The 21,994-nt window shown below is 42.6% G+C and overlaps 1 protein-coding gene across 5 annotated transcripts in view; it reads right to left on the bottom strand.

Moving 5' to 3' along the window:
* Positions 1 to 19,792, bottom strand: part of LOC116463267 (probable aminopeptidase NPEPL1) — a 63,388-nt gene extending 43,596 nt beyond the window's left edge. The window contains exons 1-6 of one of the 5 annotated variants that reach the window (XM_032146278.2): positions 18,940 to 19,789; positions 11,398 to 11,409; positions 3,367 to 3,474; positions 2,840 to 2,980; positions 1,508 to 1,670; positions 367 to 458 (exon numbers count right to left, since the gene is read on the bottom strand). In XM_032146278.2, the coding sequence (XP_032002169.1) occupies positions 367 to 458; positions 1,508 to 1,670; positions 2,840 to 2,980; positions 3,367 to 3,474; positions 11,398 to 11,409; positions 18,940 to 19,020 (597 nt within the window). In that variant the 5' untranslated portion in view covers positions 19,021 to 19,789. Of the gene's footprint in view, positions 1 to 366; positions 459 to 1,507; positions 1,671 to 2,839; positions 2,981 to 3,366; positions 3,475 to 11,397; positions 11,410 to 18,888 lie in introns of all 5 variants that reach the window. The other 4 variants (XM_032146292.2, XM_032146290.2, XM_032146293.2 and 1 more) reach the window with 4 other exon arrangements.
* Positions 19,793 to 21,994: the final 2,202 nt, after the last annotated feature.

Consider the following 21,994-nt stretch of genomic DNA (forward strand, 5'->3'; position numbering starts at 1 on the left):
ACCAGCAGGATCTAAAGCTCTGATGCCATAGCAGGGAAGACAGCAGCCCACGTCTGCCAACTCTGCAAGGGCAGATAAACAAAACCCCCGGGATAGCCCTCTGTTTCTCTGGGCTCTTCCTAAGAAGGCAGGGTGTTGACCACTTTCCCAAAGGCTCTGGAAAGCAGATTACAAGGTCTCCCTGTGGCCTTTGGAAAGGAAGAAACAGTACAGCTATTCTTCCACCTGCTGCAAAACAACCTGATGAATATACAAGTCAACTGTACCAATCCACTGACACTGCACAGAAGTTCGAGGTCTAGGAGGTGAAAGAAGCAGAATGGGGTGCACATACGCAGCAATCAGCTTTGCAGCCCCTTCGCATACCCGATGGTAAAGAGTATTATCGTCTCCATCATCCATTAGTGGTACTGATGTGTCGAAAAAATGCTGGGATCTTTCCTCTCGATTCTTCATGCCTATCACAGATAGGAATTCAATTTTACTTGAATATGTAAACCATCCTAAGTATTGTTCTACCATTAAAAGGGGGAATTCTAGAGTAAACTCCAACAGTCAAAATTGAGATGCTTTAAAGAAGCCTATCTCCAATGGGGGTGGAGGGAGAGTAAAGGATTACAAACATACAACAATATGCAGGCATTTGGGATTATTCAAGACAAGGTCACAGTGTAAATGTGCACAATTCACTTGATGCCAAGATAAAAATGACACAACCATCTGAGAATCTCTAAGTGAAGCAGAAATATTTAATCTAACTGCTGTTACAAAACATTTTTAAAAATCAGTATTCCTCTCTAGAAGTATCTCTAGTAAGAATTCCATATGGCCCTAATCAAATTTTGGAAATAATAAAATTAAAATACAAATATGCCAGTTGTCAGAGGGAGGGAAAACTGAAGTTTTTTTGGAGTATGTGGGGACTTTATTGATTGCAATGGCAATTTTTAAAAACCCAGTTTACAGGGTGATTAGAATGAGAAGAGAGCTGAAATCTGGCTTTGCACTATTTGGGAAGAAAAGGTCTGTTGGGTGAAACCGTGGTGCCAGCAGAGGAAGCGTTTCAAGGACCCTGGGGAGGGTTTCTCAGGTGCTCTCAAACACTTTGGTTGTTATGCAAATATGTGGCTTTCAGTAATAACAACTGCTTTTTACCTATTGAAGAGCAGCTCTCCCAAACCCCAACATCTAGAAAACAACAGGTTTTTAAAATGTGCTTGGTTGATTTTCAAATTCTTGCAGCTTGACACAAAACAAATTTTGTTTGCTAAGATGCTGAACTATCTTGGTGCCCTCCCCCAGCCTTGGTTGGTACCCCACGCTGTGCCTTCATTCCAAGCCAGGGTTTCACATGAGGAGGAGGCTTCCCCTTATTGTACAAGGTATGAACGTGTTCAAAAGCTAACAATGAAAGGTACTGGACTAAATGAAAAAATAGTCGCAAAAAAGAAAACATAAAGTGCTTTTCTTACTCAAAATCCCTTCACTAGGCCCGGGCAGCACTCACGTTTGAGGTAGCCCGACTGTGCGTGCCGGAAGCTGGTGGAGAGTTCCTGCAGGGCCTGCGCCAGCGAGGCCACCACGTTCCCAAGCAGCCGCCCCTCCTGCTCGGAGCAGGCCCGGGCCCGGCTCGGCAGGGCCTGCACGGCACGCTGGCACCTGTGGAAGAGCTAAGAGAACAAGCCCGAGGCTCAGGGCAAGCATGGGAGAGAAGCCCCTCTGCTAACACTGCCATAATCACAAGCCAGAGTGAGAAGTGAGAGGCTCAGTTCACTCAGTCTGGTTTAGAGAAAGGTGAACAGATAAAAGGAATCTGCGGCTTAATTTATATACACAGAAAGATTTCACTAGATTTCAGCTCCTGCTGTGTAGGGCCTGCTGTGTGCCCAGCTGCTCACATATCATGTTAGACAGGCTGAGTATCCCTCATCCAAAATGCTTGGGATTGGCAATGTTTAGGATTTCAAATTTTGGGAGATTTTGGAATATTTGCAGAATACCTACTAGGTGAGTACCCCAATCTGAAAATTCGAAATCCAGAATGCTCCAGTGAGCATTCCTTTGAGTGTCATATTGGCACACAAAAAAAGTTTCAAATTTTGGAGCATTTTGGATTTCAGATTTTCAGATTAGGAATGTTCAACCTGTATTATCATATATCATATTATTATTGCATTCCTCTCATTTAATCCCTAACAAGCATCCTACGAGGATGGTACTATTATTATTAGTCCCATTTCACAGATGAGAACATTAGAGTCAGAGGGATTAAATGAGAATCGTGTAACTGTTAAACTGCTAAGAGCCAGGATTCAAACATTCCAACACCCCAGGGCTTTTCTCAAAGCACCATACTCCTCTGATAATTAGCACCCAGGAGACTTAAGTAAAAAATGTAAACACTGAAGTTTAAACACTAGTCCTATTATTTTAAAATTAATCAAATTTAATATTTTATAAAAATTTTTTTCTAGAATACTAAGTTGTTTTTTCAATTATGAGGACTATATTTTAGCATTAAAATTTCTTAACACTAGTATACGATATTAGTTATACATTTTAAAATCAAATGATTGAACTCGATAATGTTTGAAATTTCATATTTACTTAATCAGTCCACAGCAGTATCTGCCAACAATTGAAAAACAGTCCCCACACCTCCAAGGCCTCACAGGTACCTAAGCTGACAGCTGGAGGACTTCAGGGCCTCCTGAGGTCCCTTTGAGAACTTCAGGTTGGGAAATGAACTCCAGGAGACTGATTTTGAGTAACACTCTAGTTTTTGAGATTGCCATGAGAAGGCTCGCTGGTTTCCCCAGGACTCCCTTGCACTCCTCACCTGAGTGATCTCTTGGGTAGTTATCTCAATGGCATGTTCCTCTTCGCTGCTGTCATCCAGGGTGGGTCTGTTTAAATGTTTGTCATGAAGGCTGGCCAATTCTTTCATCTTCTGCTTAATCCGGCCAACATCATACTGAATCTAAGCAAATGAAGTCACAGAACTCCACTGATGCCAGGCATGCTATGGTCTGCCTCCATCAGCTACACTCAGCATACAGAATTCGGTCTTCAGCAAACTTGTTGGCTTGCTGATGTGTGAGCAGCTTTTAATTCAAATTACCAGAAAATCACATTCTTCCTTGTTGCATGGGGTTTCAATTTCTTCCTATAATTCAGGCAGTTACTACCAATGTTAAAACTACAGCTAAAATCATTAACACACACATAGACAACTTAACCTAAAGCTAGTATTTCCAGAAATATACATTCAAGTGTAGCCAAATTCATTTATATGACAGATATCTTAAAATACGTTGTCATAATTACTTAAGAAACAAGATGGTATGAAACTAACATGCAACTTACTTCATCCACTCCATCCACCCACTTAGGAGGTGACCGTTTTGTCACACCAATCGCTGCTTCTGGATCTAAGCTGATGCCTGACACCAGTGCCATACGGTCATCAGCAAGCTACAGGAAAGTAAAGGGACAGGAAAAAAATTATTCCAATCCAATTTAGATACAAATACTCTTACTCTCTCTTAAATGTTGCTCCCTGAAAAGATACAGAAAGGAGTGAATGTTTACTCTCTCTTAAATGTTGCTCCCTGAAAATATATAGAAAGGAGTGAATGCACTTGCCTGTATTATAAAACTTGCTTTTGATAACTGCTAGGATTTGGATTGTTTTCCTATCTTTTCATGCACCAGCTCTTAATTTCCTCGGACATACTTGAGAACGTGAATTTGACTTGATCTGGCTACAGAAATGTAATGAAAAAGTCAACAAAAGATCCTTAAAATAAAGACCTCTTACTACTAGTACTGTGATAGAACGGCATGAACCTCAATGATTCATGTGATCAGTTACAAGTGGAAAAAAAAAACTAGGCAGTAAGTGAAACAACTACAAAATGCTCAATAGTAGCAAGGTTTACTTAAATACACTTAGCTTATTTTGGAAATAGGGCTGATCCAGTTATCTCAGTCACACAATCATTAACCATGTGTTAAGATGTGTGAAACAACTGCCTAAAACCACTAGCAAATTATCTACCATTTGGCAAAAGCAATCCTTAAGATCTCAATGCAATCTTACACTGTCATTTCTTTTCTTCAGTTAAATGTCCACAGGGAACATTTCCCCTTATTTTGAAATGGTATCGATGGTTCCTGTTTAACTACATAAGACACTGCGGTAGAAAGCTTTTAAGAATGGGAGGGAAATCAGGTGGGCGCGGTGGCTCACGCCTGTAATCCCAGCACTTTGGGAGGCCGAGGCGGGCAGATCATCTGAGGTCAGGAGTTCAAGAGTAGCCTGGCCAAAATGGTGAAAACCATTCTCTACTAAAAATACAAAAATTAACTGGGCATGGTGGCTTACACCTGTAATCCCAGCTACTCGGGAGGCTGAGGCAGGAGAATCCCTTGAACCCAGGAGGTGAAGGTCGCAGTGAGCCATGATCGTACCATTGCACTCCAGCCTGGGCAACAAGAGCGAGACTCTGTCTCAAAAAAAAAAAAAAAAAAAAAAAGAGGGAAATCATGGGTTTGGCATGGTTAAGCTGTTTTCTTGCCTGCAGGCAGTGAATGGGTTGAAAAGCATTTGAGGTGCCCTCCAGAGCTCAGAATTTTTAAATGCCAGTTTCAAAAGATCCAAATGATGATCAAAATATAATGGAAAATAATCTATAAAAGTCCTTTACAGATAATACTTTGGAAATTTTCTAAATCATACTGTAGAGTTGGGTGAAAAATTCATATGCTTTTCTTCCCTCTTCCTTGCATTTAACTAAATTTATTTTTTCATTCATTAAATACTTATTTGCTTTTCTAATAATAAAGGAACAAGACAAAATTTTAAAGTCCACAGATGAAGGGGGGAAAATATCATATAAAGAAAAACTTAGATTAAAAGAACACTTCAAGTAATAGGCCCTAAATCCTAAAGAGTTCACAGTAAAATTCTTAAAAGCAAATTGGCATCTTCACCATCAACCTCCCTGCACGCCCTGGGGTGGTTCTGCCACCATCTGCTTCAGGCTTTCTGTGTGCTCTGGGGCACGTGTCCACTCAGGGAGCACATCTTGGGCAATGACCACGCTGGAAGGACTAGGCCCCATTCACTAATCCCAGCGCGTGCAGGAGCCGTGATTAAGCCCACCGGTGCTCAAGCGCGGCACGGATGCTGCAGGGCCAGTGTCATTTCTTAAACAAATGGTGTGTCATCAAAACCCGCACTGTCTGGGGCTCCCAGGCCGTGAAGTGGTAATTCTCCACCACCACTACCTTCTGTTTGGTTTTAAGAGTTCATCAATAGGAATTTTACATTCTTGAAATTATTTTAATCCTCATAAAAACTAGGTGAGTTAGAAACTATTATTCTAACCTATAAATATGGAAATTGAAACTCAGAAAAGTTAAGTCACTTGCCCAAGATCACAGAGCTATTATGTGACAGACTGAAACCCGGGTCGGCTGACTCCAGAAACCCCTTCCACCCTCGAAGGTGCCAATCACTCCACAGGCCCATAAACTATAACTGCAATTTGCTAAGAAAATGAATCAAGACAAGCCATCAGATTAAAACAACGAAACACAGTAGTTTGATTCATTTCCCACCAACTACACCAGGGACTATAGGATAGGCCCCCGGTGAGTGACATTAGTGTCAGTAAAGATCATCCTCTCTTACTGACCACCGTGGACAGAGAGGCGCAGACCTCACCCTCTACAAAGCAGGCAGAGACAGCCTGTGTCAAGCAATCAGAAGCAGACTTGTTTATTCCTCAACACTCCTGCTCCAAAGTCACCAAGAGATACACAACTCTGTGGAGGATACACTGATTAAAATGCAGGGGGACAAACCACAGGCCCAGCTCCCAGCACCTGCCAGCCACACATCAGGTGCTGTCTACAGTATTGCTGGACTGGAACAGAACTTGAACTCCAGCTGTTTATACAAAGTAAAATCTAAAATTGCTAAAGTACCTCTTCATGGGTCCTAGAATTTCCACTACACCAGTTTATTATGGAATCCACTATATTTTATTATTACACATTTCAATCAGTATTTATAGTGATTTTATAGTTTTTAAACTCATGATCTTATTTTGTACTGTTTTTACTGTTTACAAATATACATTAAACTAAAGAAGACAGAGAGATGGTATCTATCTAAATTTACCTGCATTGGGATTAGTATCATTTTATCCGAAACAACAAATTATAAACCACATGTGAAAGTCGGTTGAAGTGAATACAACTCTTTGAAGCAGTACTTGATTTTATGCACGTGTTCCCCCCAAATTAGATGTAAATCAAAAGTAGGGAGAACACACTCTTTGTTAAGGGTCCTAAGGAAGCTTGCTAATTAAGAGATTCCTACACGAAGGGCATGGATGCCAGGCCGCTCAGCTGGTACTAGCTTTCCCACACACTGTATCAGAATTTTGCTGGTGAGATAGAACAGCTGATTCTTTGGGAATGAAAACTTTAAATAGCGAATAATTTGTCTCTTTTATGATACAGTCTATAGCTATAGTTCATTATAATAAAGAAACACCGCCCTATTGAGAAGAAATGTGTCATTTCTTTTATCAGTATGGATTTGTAATGTGTATCACAGTATGTACTATTAAAAAACAAGACAGTATGTTGTGGGAAGGGAAAACAATTGTTGAAGATAAGCGTCAACTATTTGAAATGGGAACAAATATGGACATAAAAAAATTTTATGTGCAACATAAGCACCCTTTTAATTTCAGAAACCTCACTTCCCATTTAAAAACATGTCTTCTTATTGTTGAAGATCCAGCATATGTATCAATTTTCAAGCTGCCATCCTATTTCATACAGATCTTAAAAAATGGCCAGGTTTCTAATTCTCTCTACTTACCCTTACTGAATTTCAACATGGTGCCCCCTCCAAATACATGATGTTGGTTATTAAAGCTTTTTTAAAAATAAATTTGTGTGGCCGGGCACGGTGGCTCACGCCGGTAATCCCAGCACTTTGGGAGGCCGAGGCAGGCGGATTGCCTGAGGTCGGGAGTTCAAGACCAGCCTAGCCAGCATGGTGAAACCCCGTCTCTACTGAAAATATAAAAATTAGCCGGGCCTGGTGGCATGCACCTGTAATCCCAGCTACTCGGGAAGCTGAGGCAGGAGAATCACTTGAACCTGGAAGGCAGAGGTTGCAGTGAGCCAAGATCGCGCCAATGCGCTCCAGCCTTTTATTAAGACAGAGCGAGACTCCATCTCAATAAATAAATAAATAAATGTGTTTCTGAAGTAAAAAAAAAAAAAAAAAAACTCTCTGTATTTTTTAAATAAAAACTGTACTTAAGAGAATTAAGAATTCTTATCTCTTTGATATGTAGTTCCTCTCTCCAAGAACTACTGGGGTCCACTACCCTAACCTAGAGCCATCCTTCCTGAGAGAAATGCAGAAAAAAATCCAACAGATGTTCAAAACAGCACACCCAATGGCTTTCCTGCCAGTCTCACTAAAGGTATCTTTTGCCTTTGATCCACTTCAAATGTTGACATTTGTCCATTTAAAGAGTACCAGCCAGTATGGACAAGTTCTCCATCTATGGACGAAACATACACATTCTCTCTTATAAATCTTGCTGTTCCAAATCTATGGCCCTCCTACTCTTAAAAACCCTGCCTTTCCCTGAAGGCTGATTTAGTGTAGACTAAGATTACAGAAATAGCAAAGCCTCTGTGGAGATTAGAAAAGTCAGATACACCTCCTCCCCATCTAAAAAAATCAACTAAGCTTAGCCGCAACGCATTGGTAATGAGAACAATACTGATAATTCTGGACTGTCTATGGCAATGAACACTTAAAAAGTCCAGAAGGGACACTGAAAATCAACAGACTGGCAACTCACGCTTCCACGTGAAACTCTGGGAGCCTGTATGATGAAATCAGACTACTTCGCTAATAGACAATTAGGCTTAAGAAATCTGAGTTGTTGGAGAAGTGAATAAGCATGTGGATAAAAGAAAAAAGTGATGTCAGCACTACATATTTCTAAACCTGTAATAATTTTTAAATAATGCTTACCTTTTCTGACTATGAAATTAATAAATGGTCAAAATAAATACTTTTAAAATGGCATAGGATGATGCAGTGGCTCACACCTGTAATCCTAGCACTTGGGAGGCCAAGGCAAGTGGATCACTTGAGCTCAGGAGTTCGAGACCAGCCTGGGCAACGTGTCAAAACTCTGTCTCTGCTAAAAAATACAAAAATAAATAAATAAATAAATAGCCAGGCATGGTGGCACGCACCTGTAGTCCCAGCTACTCAGGAGGCTGAGGCAGGAGAATCGCTTGAACCGGGGAGGCAGAGGTTGCAGTGAGCCGAGATCGCACCACTGCACTCTAGCCTGGGTGACAGAGTGAGTGTCTCCACCCCTTGGAGACAGTGTCTCAAAAAAATAGATAAATAAAAATAAATAAATAAAATGATACAAAAAATATAGAGATAAAAACACTTGAGAATCACATCACCCTGATGCTGTTGTTAAGTTTCACTGATTTTCCTTTTTTCTCAACTAACATACACACTCTGGGGGGAAGAAAAAGGAAGGGAGCAATCCGTCCCTCCCTGCCTTCTGTGAGCACTGTACTGAGCACTGCTACTGACCTGGCCCATGCCAGTCCCAACAACAATCCTTCAGAGGGGCGCCGCTCCCTATTTCACCAACATGGACACTGGGGCCCGGCCCAGCCACTCCCAGATGTGCACCAATCGCCCGTCCTCCAGGCAGTGTGGTTTGGGGGCTTGACATTTGTTATCTTGTGACTTTTAAAATAATTCTAATCTTGAATTTAAAAACTCCCAAAGATTTCTTTGTCATAAGACGGGAAGTAGATTAAATACAGAGAACAAAGGAGAGGGCCAGACACTTCCCTGGGTAAGAGAACCAATGGTGGGCTCGGCGTCCTCCTCAGGGAACACCTTACTTAGTGTTTTCTGAGAAGGAAAAGTGACATCTGCAGGGTACTCAGGCTAGAGGAGGAGAATGACAATCAGACACGGACAGACTGCAGGAAGCCTCTGAAGTGAGGCCGTCAGATGCCTTTACTCTGGGAGATGGAAGTGATATGCACTCAGGGACATCTGCTCAGGCCTCACCTATAAAGGGTGGCTACCATCTAATCCACTCCGGTGCTGGGCGTTTACTATTTCCAGAGACGCCAATGTGAGGCCCTACTTCAGCTTCAAAGAAGCCTCTAGACACTCTCCCCAACCGCACCCCCAGCTCCTAGGCCAGTACCTGGCACTTCAGAGTCCTGAACGCACAATCACAACCAGCTGAGTGAGCCAACAAGAAACGAGTGGAATGAATGAACGAGGTAAATAAAATGTACGTCACGGACAATTGTGGAAACCACACTTCATGAAAACGATAATGGTGCTGGACAAAAGAGCAAAAGGGGCAAGTGAAACGCACGAGGAAATGAGGTGGCCGTGGGCACCCACGATGAGGCAGCAACCTGCATTTCTAATAGCACTGGGGTGCGCGTGGAGGAGACAGTGGTCTCTGCCCAGGGCCTCTGATCACAGAGCGTGAAGACTCCCTTTTAAGCCCTTAGAGGTGAAGCATAAGAAAAGCAAAAGGGCCTGCCAAGTTCATGCAGTGAGTAGCCAGTTTCTGGAACTCGCTGCCTGAAAAAGGAAGTAGGAAAGACTGGAAATCGGTTCAGACAGCAGACCCCAAAGTAATTATGACCATTTATGTGCCCCTCCTTGGAACATTATTCAAATGGTTCTTCAACCTAAGTGGTTCCATAATTTGTTACCCTCCCCCGCACCCTATACACTTCCTTTTGAGGTCATAAGCTCCATATCTTCAAAATGTTCAGCCAGTAGCAACATCTATTTTAACTCGGAATGCCTGCTCTCCAAGCCCCCAAGCCCTCTCCAGGGCCCAGTGCCCAGGTGGGGAGCTGGCAGTGAGGTTCCTGAATGGGAAAGGAAACCCCCACACAGGCATGACCATGACACCTGGGTCAGTCAGCTACCAGTTAAGTGGGTTTTTTTTTTTAAAAATTAATTGTTTTTAGTGGCAAAGTCTACATGCACATGGTTTAAAAATAGAGATCCACACTAAGAAAAGGGTTTGCAATAGAAAGGAAGTTTTCTATCCCAGATGTTTCTTGGGGTGTATCCACTGTTAAAAGTTTCTTGTGTATCTTTTCAGGAATTTTTTAAGCACACACAAGCATAAATGAGTTATTTTTCCTGGAAAAAAAAAAACAACAAAACAAAACAACAACAACCACAAAAAAAACCAAAAAGGAGCAGGAATCATATTATCCATGCTACTCTGCATCTGGGTCTTTCCACTCCGCCAAGTGTCTGGGGCTCATTCCACTGCAGCTCTCATGGATGGGCCTCACTATTTACCTGTTACAGAGGGTCAGAGATGCTATACAATTTATTTAACCAGTTCCCAATGGAGGCTATTTAGGCTGTGCTCAGTCTGTTGTCATTATCAACTAGTTAAGGTTTTTAGAATATATAGGTAGATCTGAATCTACTAGTTAGGACCCCACTGGTTTTAAGGACAGTGATCCTCCTAATCCTACTTTACTATTCATACTTCTAAATGAAAACAAACAAGAACAACCCTCACCTCTCCATCACTCTATTTAAAAGGTCTATACTCCAGAAAAATATTCTTACCCCTTCAATGCTGAAACAGACAATAGACACAAACATTAACATCAGTTTTAATCTCATTTTTTCTCAACCCTTTTACTAGGGCTACTAAAATAAAGTGCTTTGAATATACACTCTCTCCAACTCTGGGCATGATGCTACTAGCTAATAAAAAGGCCAAAGGCACCCCCGGCTAGGAGATGCAGAACTGGGCCCAGGTGACAATAGCTCCAGGTGCATCCACTGGGTGTCATCTCATTCCAGACAGGAGTGACAAGGAAGACCCTCCCACAGTTGCCGTAGCTACAGTCCTTCTCATTGAGGGCCTTCACAGACATGCTGGCCTTCTATACTGTCTACCTGAGGAAGTGCACGACTCACCTCTCAGAAATCAGGAAGCTACAGACATTAATTCCCAAAACATTCTGGCTTCCTTGAAGAAAGTGTTCAACCTTTACTGCTTCCAAAGTTAAGACCCTTTCCCAAGACTAGTAAACAATCTTCCCAAAGCCTTTTTCAAATCATCAGTTCACATGGTGTGAAAATATATTAAATTCTACATATTAAACTGTTAAAAAATATTATAATCAAAACAAATGCTAAATATTTATAAGCTGCTAGCATTTTCTATATGAGCAAAGACTTCAGGAAAAGCAGATATTTTATAAACTCAAATTACCCAGCATATAAAAATATTCAAAACACAATACCTCATCCAGCTCCTGAAGAGACATGTTGTTCCCATCAGTCCCATCCAGTTAGGGAAAGCAAAAAGAAAGCAGCATGGGACAGACAGACAGACAAGGCATGGTCAGTTGAGAAAACACTGAGATTTTAAGCTGACTAAATATAAAGATCCACTGAGCAAGGCATTTTAAAATCTCCTTTTGATTCTTCCTTTTTAGAAAGAAGCTACATCAATATGTGCTTTAACTTTTATTTACTGTGGTTGTTCTGAAAATGAGCTAGGAAACAAGCAAAAAAGGACTGTAAATATTAAAATACACTGGAAACAGATAAAACATACTTGCTTTGGTTTCACTAAAATATGCTGTTAATCTGTTTCATAAACACCAAATATCACATACAATACCACATTCTAATTTCCCTTAGGAAAATAAAATAAGAGAGCAGAGCTAAAATGTAATTTTATCATGTTAAAATTGTATGTATGTAAATCAGACCTGCAAATGCAACAAAATTAAAAAATGAATGACCCACAAAAATTGTCTGTAGCTGTATTCAGATAACATGTGAGTGACCACATATGTAAGGTCTCTGCAAATTACATCCCGCAGACACGGCTTCATCCCTGGTAGTAAGAGAGCTGAGAAACCACTCTTTCCCGGAGAGAGACACAGGTGGCAAAATAAAAGAAAAACTCTTACCATCTCTTGGTATGTATTATTATTAGCTAGAAAGCGTACAGTTATTCATAAAGCTCTTATAAAAGCAAGCAAACGAGACAAAACAAAAGGTAAGAATAAATTTTTTCTTTTAGGGGGAGGGGGAAGGGAGAAGCATGACACCAGAGGGTTAAGTTTCAATTGAAAACTAAACGTTCTTTTTTAGATCAACATAGAACTCTAGCTTCTGGACCGACATTTACTAATGACAGATAATCTAAACAACTAGGTCTTTTTTTTGTACAGTATTGATCACTGAAATAATCAGTGGTGAAATTCAATAATCAATTGTGCTTTTTATGTTTAGCAGTAAATTTAGAAAATAGAACATAACTTCCTTATTTAAAAATAGTGCAAATGAAGCTGCTCTATCAGGGTCAAAATATTATTAAACAATGATAGCAATAAAAATGTAATCAAACTTTACTCCATGTAAAAATTCAATTAGATGACATTATGAAAAGCTGCAAATCCTCTTCATTCCTTCCACAATTTTCTATGAGAGCAAAAAAGAACTCTATACACACCCTGCCATAATAGTAGTACTAGACGATATTAATAAATCAAATGGAAAGCTGATTTAATTACCTTTTACTTTACAAAGAAAAATGTTTTTAGTTTTTAAAAGCTTAACATTAAGAGAACATTAAAATCTTTTATTAATAAAACATGATGCAAGACAAAATCCCTAACTTGAGTATCTCAGTCTTCCTATTCTGCAGCGGCTCCCTGGCATTTAATCTTTGAACAATGTACTATTGCAAACCTCGGTTAAAATCTCTGCTGCACATGTGCCTATGCTCTTGGATTATTAACCGAGCACACATACCCTGATCTTCTGATTTCTACAATTATTAGTTGATAAGAGGTGAAATCAGAATCATGGGATTCTAGGGCTAGAAATAACTCTTTTCTTACAGATAAGAAAACTAAGCTTCAACATGTATAAATGCATTGCTCGAAGCCACAGAGCTTGTTAATGGTCAGACTGGGGACAGACCCAGGTGTTCAGGTCTCTTTCCACCCCACCCTCCAGCCTCTCTAATTTTATTAACAATTCAGGGAATTACTTGTGATAGGCAGCTACCACCACATCAGGAATATTACATTAAGGTCACCTTTTCAAAGACCCTCCCCACTATTCTGCTACTTAAAAATAGAAGGCTTTCAAACCTCTGCCTGCCACCAAATTACCAGGAAATTTAGTCAAGACCTGAATTAAAACATTTAGAATTACCATCAAGAAAGACCAAAATAAAGCCAAATGAAAACACGTTACTACACATCATCACCTTCTAAATCTTTATAATGTCTAAATCTAGGTTTTTGACCTGCCAATGGCATGCAATCAACCAAACACTGAAAACTCCAAGTAGCATGTGGAATTTATAGTCTAAAGAACTTTCTACATAAAACTGAAAAGTAAGTGGAAACCCATCTGTGTTTACTCAGGAAGTCTGGAAAAGTTGAGCAAAATGAGTTGGAAACACAGGTCTATGCTATAGTGATATTTACTTTATTTCCGTTACTGCCAAAATAAAAGTTTGCTTCACTTTTATCCAACAAAGTACCCTTATTCTCAAAGTAAGCCTCACTGCTCCCATGGAATCTTTAAAAGCAGAAAAGCAAGTAGATCTAAAGAGAAATATATAATGATTTCATACTTGGATTCTAAAGACAGAGAACTAATTTTCCAACAGACTCAGCTTGTACTAAAACTTAGAATCTTCAATCTGCAAGTTAAAATTGACTATGTAAGGTCTGTAAAGTGAGATAAAGAAAGACGCTAACCTATTGCAAGAAACAAAATTGTATTAAAACAATAGGTCCTTCCATTTTCCAGGATCTGCAGCACAAGTTCTGAAAATGCAGCCAACGCCAGAGTGGCCCAGGAGGTGAGCACGGGGCTCTGAAGCCAGGTTTGCCAGAGTTGAATCACAGCCCCCAACCCATCAGGTGGGTGACACTGGGCCAGTTTCCTACCTCCTCTAAAATCTGTTTCCTTATCTGTGTCTGAGAAAAACAATAGTACTTATTTGATAGAGCACTGTGAAGATGAGCTGAGCTCATCACGGAAAGGGCTTAGCCCAGAACCAGGTACAAAGGAAACTCTCCATAAATCTTAGCGAATATTGTAGTCAAGCCTGAATAAGGACCTCAGGTTTCTTATAACCACAGTTAATCCTTAATTTCCTTTTTTTCCTAAAGCACACATTTTATTAAAAATAATGTGCTTACGTTTCAAACTCATCTAAGACCAATTAACTCTACCTCCCAATTATAGATTACGCATTATTTTAAAGCAGAGTATAGATTAGGCAGTAAACACTAACAAAGTAGCTCCAATCCCTATATTAGATCCATTCCCGGAGATCGAAGGAAACCACACAAATCCATACAGAATTCCATCAGATCAGAAGAGCATCTCAGTATCTACCTTTCATTCGTTTCTTTATGACTTTACAATTTATTTTGAATAATTGTTTAGCTTCATAAATCCATTTCAGTTTCCTAAAGCCAACCTGCTTGAATGAGTTGCTGCCTTAAAACCTGCACTTGGCTGGCATAATAATGTGAAAGTTACTTTTGCACAGTCCTGGGGCTACTTCTAAGGATTTCTGTCAGTAACCTTGGACTGACAGCTACAACACTGTTGACTATGAATTTCTCCTTTTCAAATTAAAGCTAAAGTCAGGAGAAACAATGTATTAAAACAGAACTTGAGAAAATACTGTTGAATCAATAGGGCTGCTGGAAATCACCTAACTCAAACCCCTCAGTTTACAAATGAGGCAAAAAATGTCCAAAAAGATTAAAGTCTTGCCTAAGGACACACTCTGAGCCTGCAGCAGAACAGGACTTAGGCGTCAATTCTCAGATTCAATTCTCAGTGCTCTTTCCTTTATTTCATGCTGCCCTGAGGCGTGAACGTGATGGGGCACTCAAAACTGAGGCCAGAGCAAAATGCATGGGAAATACAACTGCATTTTGTTAGGAGTGTATAAAGTCAAACCTGTCTGCTTTTAACAATTAGTTTTACTAACATGACTACAACTAAGAACACAAAAAAGTAGAATTTTGCTCAGTTCTGGGTGCTGAAATTTAAAAAGGATACAGAAAAACTAAACATCATTTATAGGAAAAAAGCGTAACCACTCTGAGCCAGGACTGCTAAGCCTGGAAAAAACTCTGGGTAACAAGGCTGCAGGGTTACCAGACAGAAGGAAGACCCGAAGGAACCAAACTAAAAGCAGGACCCCAGGACACAAATAGTTGGGATTAACAGGCAAAGACTTTTTAGTGGTAAAAATCATGGAGCTGCTGGCATTTTCCATCATTGTCATAGAACATAGCCAAATAAGACAGGCATAAGGGGTTATCACAAATGGGGACATTGGGCCAAATGACCTTTAGGTCGCTTCTGGCCCTTGAGGCTTTGTGTTTATCTGGTCACTGCGTATCTTCCTTAAATTCCTGTTTATTTGACATACTTGCCTGAATGCTGCAAAATCCTGTATGCATGCACAGGTACACACAATAACCCCACTACAACAACCAAATTCTAGTTTTTTTCCCTCAAACTACGATGCAAAAAATGAATGTTTAAATTTTTTGAATGACATGGCTTTAGGTGTGCTTTGCTTTGAGGTGTAAGATACACACTACTCTGCAATTAATTTCTGCAGCTTTTTCCTGAAATAAAGATGTTAAAATTCAGGATTACAATTTTTTTTAAAAGTCTGTTATTTTAGGTGTATTTTTAGTTGGTATCAAATGCATCAAGATCAACGTCTACAGCTTTTTCTTCTAATTAGAAACTTAAAATTCCAGGTTATTATTTTTTAAATTAAGTTAAACTCAGGTTTAGTTTCTTCCTTTCAAATTGCCTGAGTGTTAGATATGTATTTACAAATTGACTCTTTTTAACTGTTTTACTTTACTATAACAAATATACTTATTTTAAGTTTCTATTTAAAAATTTTCAAACATGCAGAAAAGCCTACAAAATGGTAAAATGTCCCCCACATACTCATCACTAGACTCAACAATGAGTAACAATTTGCCTTATTTGCTTTCTCTACTTTTGGAGGGGTTTAAGGACTTAGGTAAGACACCTTGACGTTTCACCACTAAACATTTCAGTAGGCATCTCTAATAATATTAGCAAATGTAATGTATTATAATTAATTCCTTAATGTAACCTAATACCTAGTCCATATTCAAAATTTGACAGATACGGTATTGTTTGGTTTGCTACATGGCTTTGAAATTTACAAGTCAGAAACAAGGCTTTAAATTTTTTATGAGCTAGATATGCAGTGAAAAGCATTGCTAAGAGTTACTCAATAGTTTTTACAAATTGTGTTAAACATGGCTTTTGCTTCAAAATGTTTATAAAGCTTTTCCAACTTCCAGAAAAGTTGAAAAAATCATAACCTCTATTTAGTCTCGTTAGCATTTCGCCGTACTGTGTGCAGAAATAGATTTTGTAAGAATCACCTGTAAGCAAAGTGAAGCTGTAACACTTCAACCCTAAATACTTCAGAAATTTATGACATGCCATTTTTAACACAATTAAAATATATAAATCTGTGTTTTCTTTTTAAATTTTAATTCAGGCAAACTATGTTTGTTAGACTGCAACACCTATTTTTTAGATAGTATGAATTGACTATAAGGATATTTTAAATGATACGACTGCTTTCAATGATCTGAGAAAGATTTTAAATGGTCAGACTAATATAAATATTAACATTTTCAATGGTATGACATTTAGAAAACATTTTTTAACGTTCTTATAAATGTATTTTTAGTTGGGTTTGGGTTTAGAAATCTATTTTTAAAAAACTGTGAGTTAGCTAAATGTATCTGTATATACCCTGACATATCTATTTTTCCAAACTGTATACTTTAGCTATCCATTTTTAATTATTTTGCTTAGCTTATTTTTTAAAATTGCCTAAATTAGAAAATAATTTTCTAAAGCGGTTTGATTCAGAGATGCACTTTTAAAAAGCTTTCCGTCTCAGATACTAGGTTTTTAAACTGTCTGACTTAATCAGGGAAAAGAAAAAAAAAAAAAAAACCCTCATGTTACCCAAAGGTTCAGGGTATTTTGAACCTTAAAGATTAAAAATTGAAAAATAAACAATATGTTTTTCAATCAATTAAAACTGATACCTTAGAAATCTTTATATGAGTTTCAGTAGTTTTTGAGGCAGCACAAAATCAAGTCATTTAAGGAACATGTGGTTCTTATTTAACATTACTAAAGTTCCATTAAGGAATTGTATTCATCCAATTTCTACTCGATTTCTTGGCTTATTTCTTCTTCAAAATTAGCGCTAAAATTAGTCCATTTCTATGCTACCAGACATCTTTACATTTATTTCAATATAATGTAATTCCTTTCAATTTATAAATGTAAAAAAACCCCTTCAACTTCTTAATTGAAACCTCAAACACACTCTGTCCCTATTTCTAGGCTTTTTGACCTGAGTTTACATGCTTTTATTCCTGAAACCGCTCACATGGCTTAAAATGACTTTTCAATCAGTTATATGGCCAAAGACATTCTCCACCTGTGACTTACAAAAAGGAGAAACTGTCTTTGTAGACATGATAATCATGACATATGGCAAAATTTTCCTGAAGCATTTAGATAAAGTCATAAAGAAAAAAATAAACTGGCAATAAAGTCCCTAAGAGGTGAAATAAATGTTCCAAAATTGCCTAATATCAAGCATAATACCCAAGAATGTGGTCCTGGGATGGCTATTCCCCGCCTGTTCCAACGCTGCTTCTATTCCAACCTAGCCTGCCTACAGCAGGTAGCCTGAACTACAGCCAGTTTCATAACTTCACTTTTCAATGGAAGACATTACAGAGCTAACGATCACTGTCTGGTATAGATCATCCAGACCCGCCCCTTATTTAACAGAGCAGTAAACTGAGGCTCAGAAAGGGAAAAGTAGCCCCCATTAAAAACAAACCCCAAACAGTAATTTTTCCAGGACCACCCTTAAAAAACGCTACTGCTAGGCTAACTAAAGGTTCTGGCTAATTTTTTAAAAAGTGCTAATTTACGGGGTTAATTTTCACATAAACCTCCTCGGCTTTTTTTAAAAGTTCGAATGGAGAGGAAAGCTTAATTTCCCGTCTGGGAAATGGAAAGTGAAGAGGCTAGCACCTTGAGTCTCACAAACGCAAGCTCCCAGGAAGAACAGTGAGGCAATTATTCATAGGGAACAAGGCCACACAGAGGGCTGCGGGGCCGTTAAAAGAAAACGGGCGGAAAAACAAAACAAAACAAAACAACAACACAACTCCCTCCTCTTTGAGGGGAGGGAGTCGTTCATTTGCAAGGATTTGGGTCTACGATCCCGCGACCCAGCCATTAGGACCAAACTGAGGCTCATTACTGGGGGGAGGGGAGCTTCAAACAAACGAAACAAAAAGGCTTCAGAAAGGCCCAATGCTTCCCAATGTTAGCGTTAAAACATATGTAAATTACAGGCGGCCTGTAGCGCAGTGACGCCAAGGCGGGGGGTGCGGGGGGGGGGGGGTGCTGCGGAAGTGAGGAGAAGACGAGGCAGAGGTGGAGCTGCGGCCTCACAGCACCGCTTTTTCCCCATCCGGGGTTATGCCCCCTGACTCTAGCCAAGAGATCTTATTATTCTTAGTCTTATTATTCTTATCTTCTTTTTTTAAACAGAGAGACAGACAGAGACAGACAAACAGGCAGAGCCGCAGTGCACACGGTCCGTGTGTCGGAGAGGCCGCCAGGAGACTCACCGCAGCAATGCTACGTGAATGCAGAGGGCTGGAGGTGGTGTGACTACTCACTTGCTCGGCTAACAGCTGCCGGTTTTGGATGGAATTATTCCGCAACAACAAGAAAGCGTCGGTTAAACGCCTGGTGGCCATGTCTCACCCTTTGCGACCCCCCTCTCAGGGGCCCCCCGCCCACTTATATTCCTGATTTATTCACTTTCTTTCTCCTGGCCCGGCTGGCCCACCCTTTCACGGAAGCTTCTCGACAAGGCCTCAGGCCTCAAGCCAAAAAGATGCAGCTGTGCGCTTCGCCAAAGCGCAGAGACCCCTCCCCAAATAACTGCCTAGGCTTTCCAATTGTCTGACTCCCCCTACCCAGGACAGACTTCGATCTCTAAGCACTTGAATCCCCCCAATCCTTGCGTAGCGATCCAACGACCCAGAGACCCCACCCCAATCCAACCTTGGATCTACAAGCGTCTAACTCTCCAATCCGGCTCTAGACTGGGAGGGCCTGAAGCCCCCTACTCCCTGAGACCCCCCGAAGGTCTTTGCTCTCTACCCCTAACTTTGGCTCGTAAGCGTCTAGGCCGTGCCCTGAGGTCTGGCTGTGACTCAGTTTCCGCACCAGAGGCCTGGCCTAGGCCCTCTTTGGACAACCGGAGACAGGCTTGGGGCCTGGACTCGAGGGCGCCTGCAGCTCCCTTCTGGGGACTTGTCTGAGCCTGCTGAGGCTCTGCCCGACCTCCTGACCCCTTCCTTTCCTGGACGGCCTGGTCCTCCACTGCCAGCAGGCTGCCGGCCTGCAAGAAGACAGCAGGGCCTGCCTCCCCGGCCTTCTCACTCCTCTTCTCCGGCTCCCTCCATCCCCGGATCTGACTGCAGCTCAGCCCCGGGCCGTTTCCGTGCTGTGGTCCCGGGTTCTGGCGTCCCCCCTGGCCCTCTTCCTGTCCGTCCCTCGCGAGTGCCCCCCTGCGACGCTCGCAAGCCTTGCTCGCAACGTTCCGGGCGCGGGAGCTCCTTGCACTCCTGCCCCGGGGCACGGGAGTGCCCCGCCCTCTCCCGGGGTGCTCCTCGGGCGCCCTGTTTCGCCTTCCCCAACTGGGTCCAGGCACTAGGAGCAGGTCAGCGAGCAGGCCTGAGCCTGGGGAGCGTGGCCCCCAGGCTGCAAACCGCTGCCAGGGCCCTTGGTCCCTGCATTAGAGTAGAAGTTGCGCGGCAGGCAAATTTGGGCTCCCCAAGAACCGAAGTTTTGGGCGCGGGGAGTTGGAGCGGGAGAGGAAAAGTTGGAGACGACTGCCTCTGCAGGCCGAGCACGCTCTACTGCAGGCGGCGGCGCTCGCTTTTTTTTTTTTTTTTCTTTTTTCCCACTCTGAAAAAAGATGTATCTGACAACCAGGAGAAAAAAAAAAAAAAAAAAAAAAAAAAAAGCAAGAACTCCAGGCAGCCTGGCCGCGCCGCAGCCGGCAGTCGGGGGTCGTCGGGGGCGCCCGCCCTCCCCAGCTGCCGCTTTCTGTAGGGGGCACTGCAGGGTCGTGGAATCTCAAGTGGAAAAGTTACCCGAAAACTTTGACACCCCCCACCCCCCTCCCCGCGAAAAAAATCTCTGTTCCCTGCCTGGGCCCTGGCCCTGCGCCCCCCGCGCCCCGGGACGGGTTTCCCACGGTTGGCCGGGCCCGGGGCGCCCTAAGCACCCCGACTTGCCGCCCCGGGCCAGGTCGGCGGGGTTCGTGCAGGGGCTTCGCGGGGCCGCGTAGGGCAGGGGCCGCCCGGGCCCGAGCACGGCACCCAGAAACAGGCTGGCGCCCCGCGACGGAGACCCGGGTCCGGCCCGGAGCCGCCCGGGAGGCTTGAGGCCAAGGGCCTGGCCCCGCTCGCGGCCGGAGCGGGTCGAGGGCGCAGAGCTGTGCGGCCGCGCCTTCCGGGCCCCGGGCCTGTGCAGGGCCGGCTTCCCCTTGCCGGGCGAGGCTGCGGGCCGGGCTCCGGTGCGGGGTTCCAACAAAGGAACGAGGCCCCAGAAGCGCCCCCCACGCGTCCTTTGTTTCTGCGTGGAAGAAACTTTACACACGTGTGTGTTTTCCGAGGGTTTCCCGTGTGCTGAGCGCTTGCAAAGCGGAGTCGCGCCCAGGGAGACGCGAAGCCGGTGCCCGCGGCTCACCCAGGGACCCCAGCCAGACAGCGGCACCCGCGGGGCGCGTGCGGGACCCCCAGGCGACCGGGGGAAGCGCCGGTAACCGCCCACCCCCGTGCTTTTTCTCTCACGGAGAATGTTCCCGCGCGTTCGTTGTGCAACTAAAAATTAATGTGAAACATATCCATTGAGGCAAACAACAAAATGCATACAACGAAACCCACAGAAAATCGAGAGAGCCGCGAGCAGGGCTGGACGAGTTCACTGTGAGAACCGGCTCTGGCTTCCGCGTTGCGCGGAGGGCAGGGCGCTCGCCCGGGGACGCTTCGCAGCGGTGGAAGATTCGGGCGACAGGGGACCGGGTCGCTGCGCGGGCCGGGCTGGGGGCTGCAGGGACTTGCTGACAGGCCATCCAAAGACAGAGGCCCTGGGGAGGGAGATTCGGGGAGCCCGTGTGCTTAGCGCAGCCCCCCGGGAAATATTTGCCCAATAAGGGAGAGTTCTGTCCCCACACCGCGGCAGAACCCCCCTGCGAGCTCTGACCCCAGTAGCACGGCCAAGCCCCCCCCCCCAACCCCGCTCCCCCCTTTAGGGGATAGATATTTGTAAATAACAACTGAGCTGGTCGTCGGTAGGAGAATCAGATTAGAAATATGGTCCCCACTCTCTATCTCCCCAGCACTCATCACCTCACAAAGCGGGGGGCGGGGGCGGGGGGACTTGTTTACTTTTCCTGGCGCTCTTCCCCAGGCTAGAACGTGATCTTCTTCCTACGCAGGGACAGTGTTTTATTCATCTTTGTACCCACTGCCATCTCATCTGGCTTGGAACAGGCTCCGGATAAATATTTTTTAAATACGTGCATGAATTAATGAGAGACTCGAGATTTAGTCCCCAAACTCTCTGACCTCCCTCGAGTGACTTTAAGCCTTTAGAGCCCTTATCTGCTAAGAAAGAAAGAAAAAAATGTGGGTTTTTCGTAATCCTCGTAATCCG

This window comes from Hylobates moloch, unplaced genomic scaffold, assembly GCF_009828535.3.
Source record: "Hylobates moloch isolate HMO894 unplaced genomic scaffold, HMol_V3 SCAFFOLD_32, whole genome shotgun sequence".
NCBI classification, from domain to species: Eukaryota; Metazoa; Chordata; class Mammalia; order Primates; family Hylobatidae; genus Hylobates; species Hylobates moloch.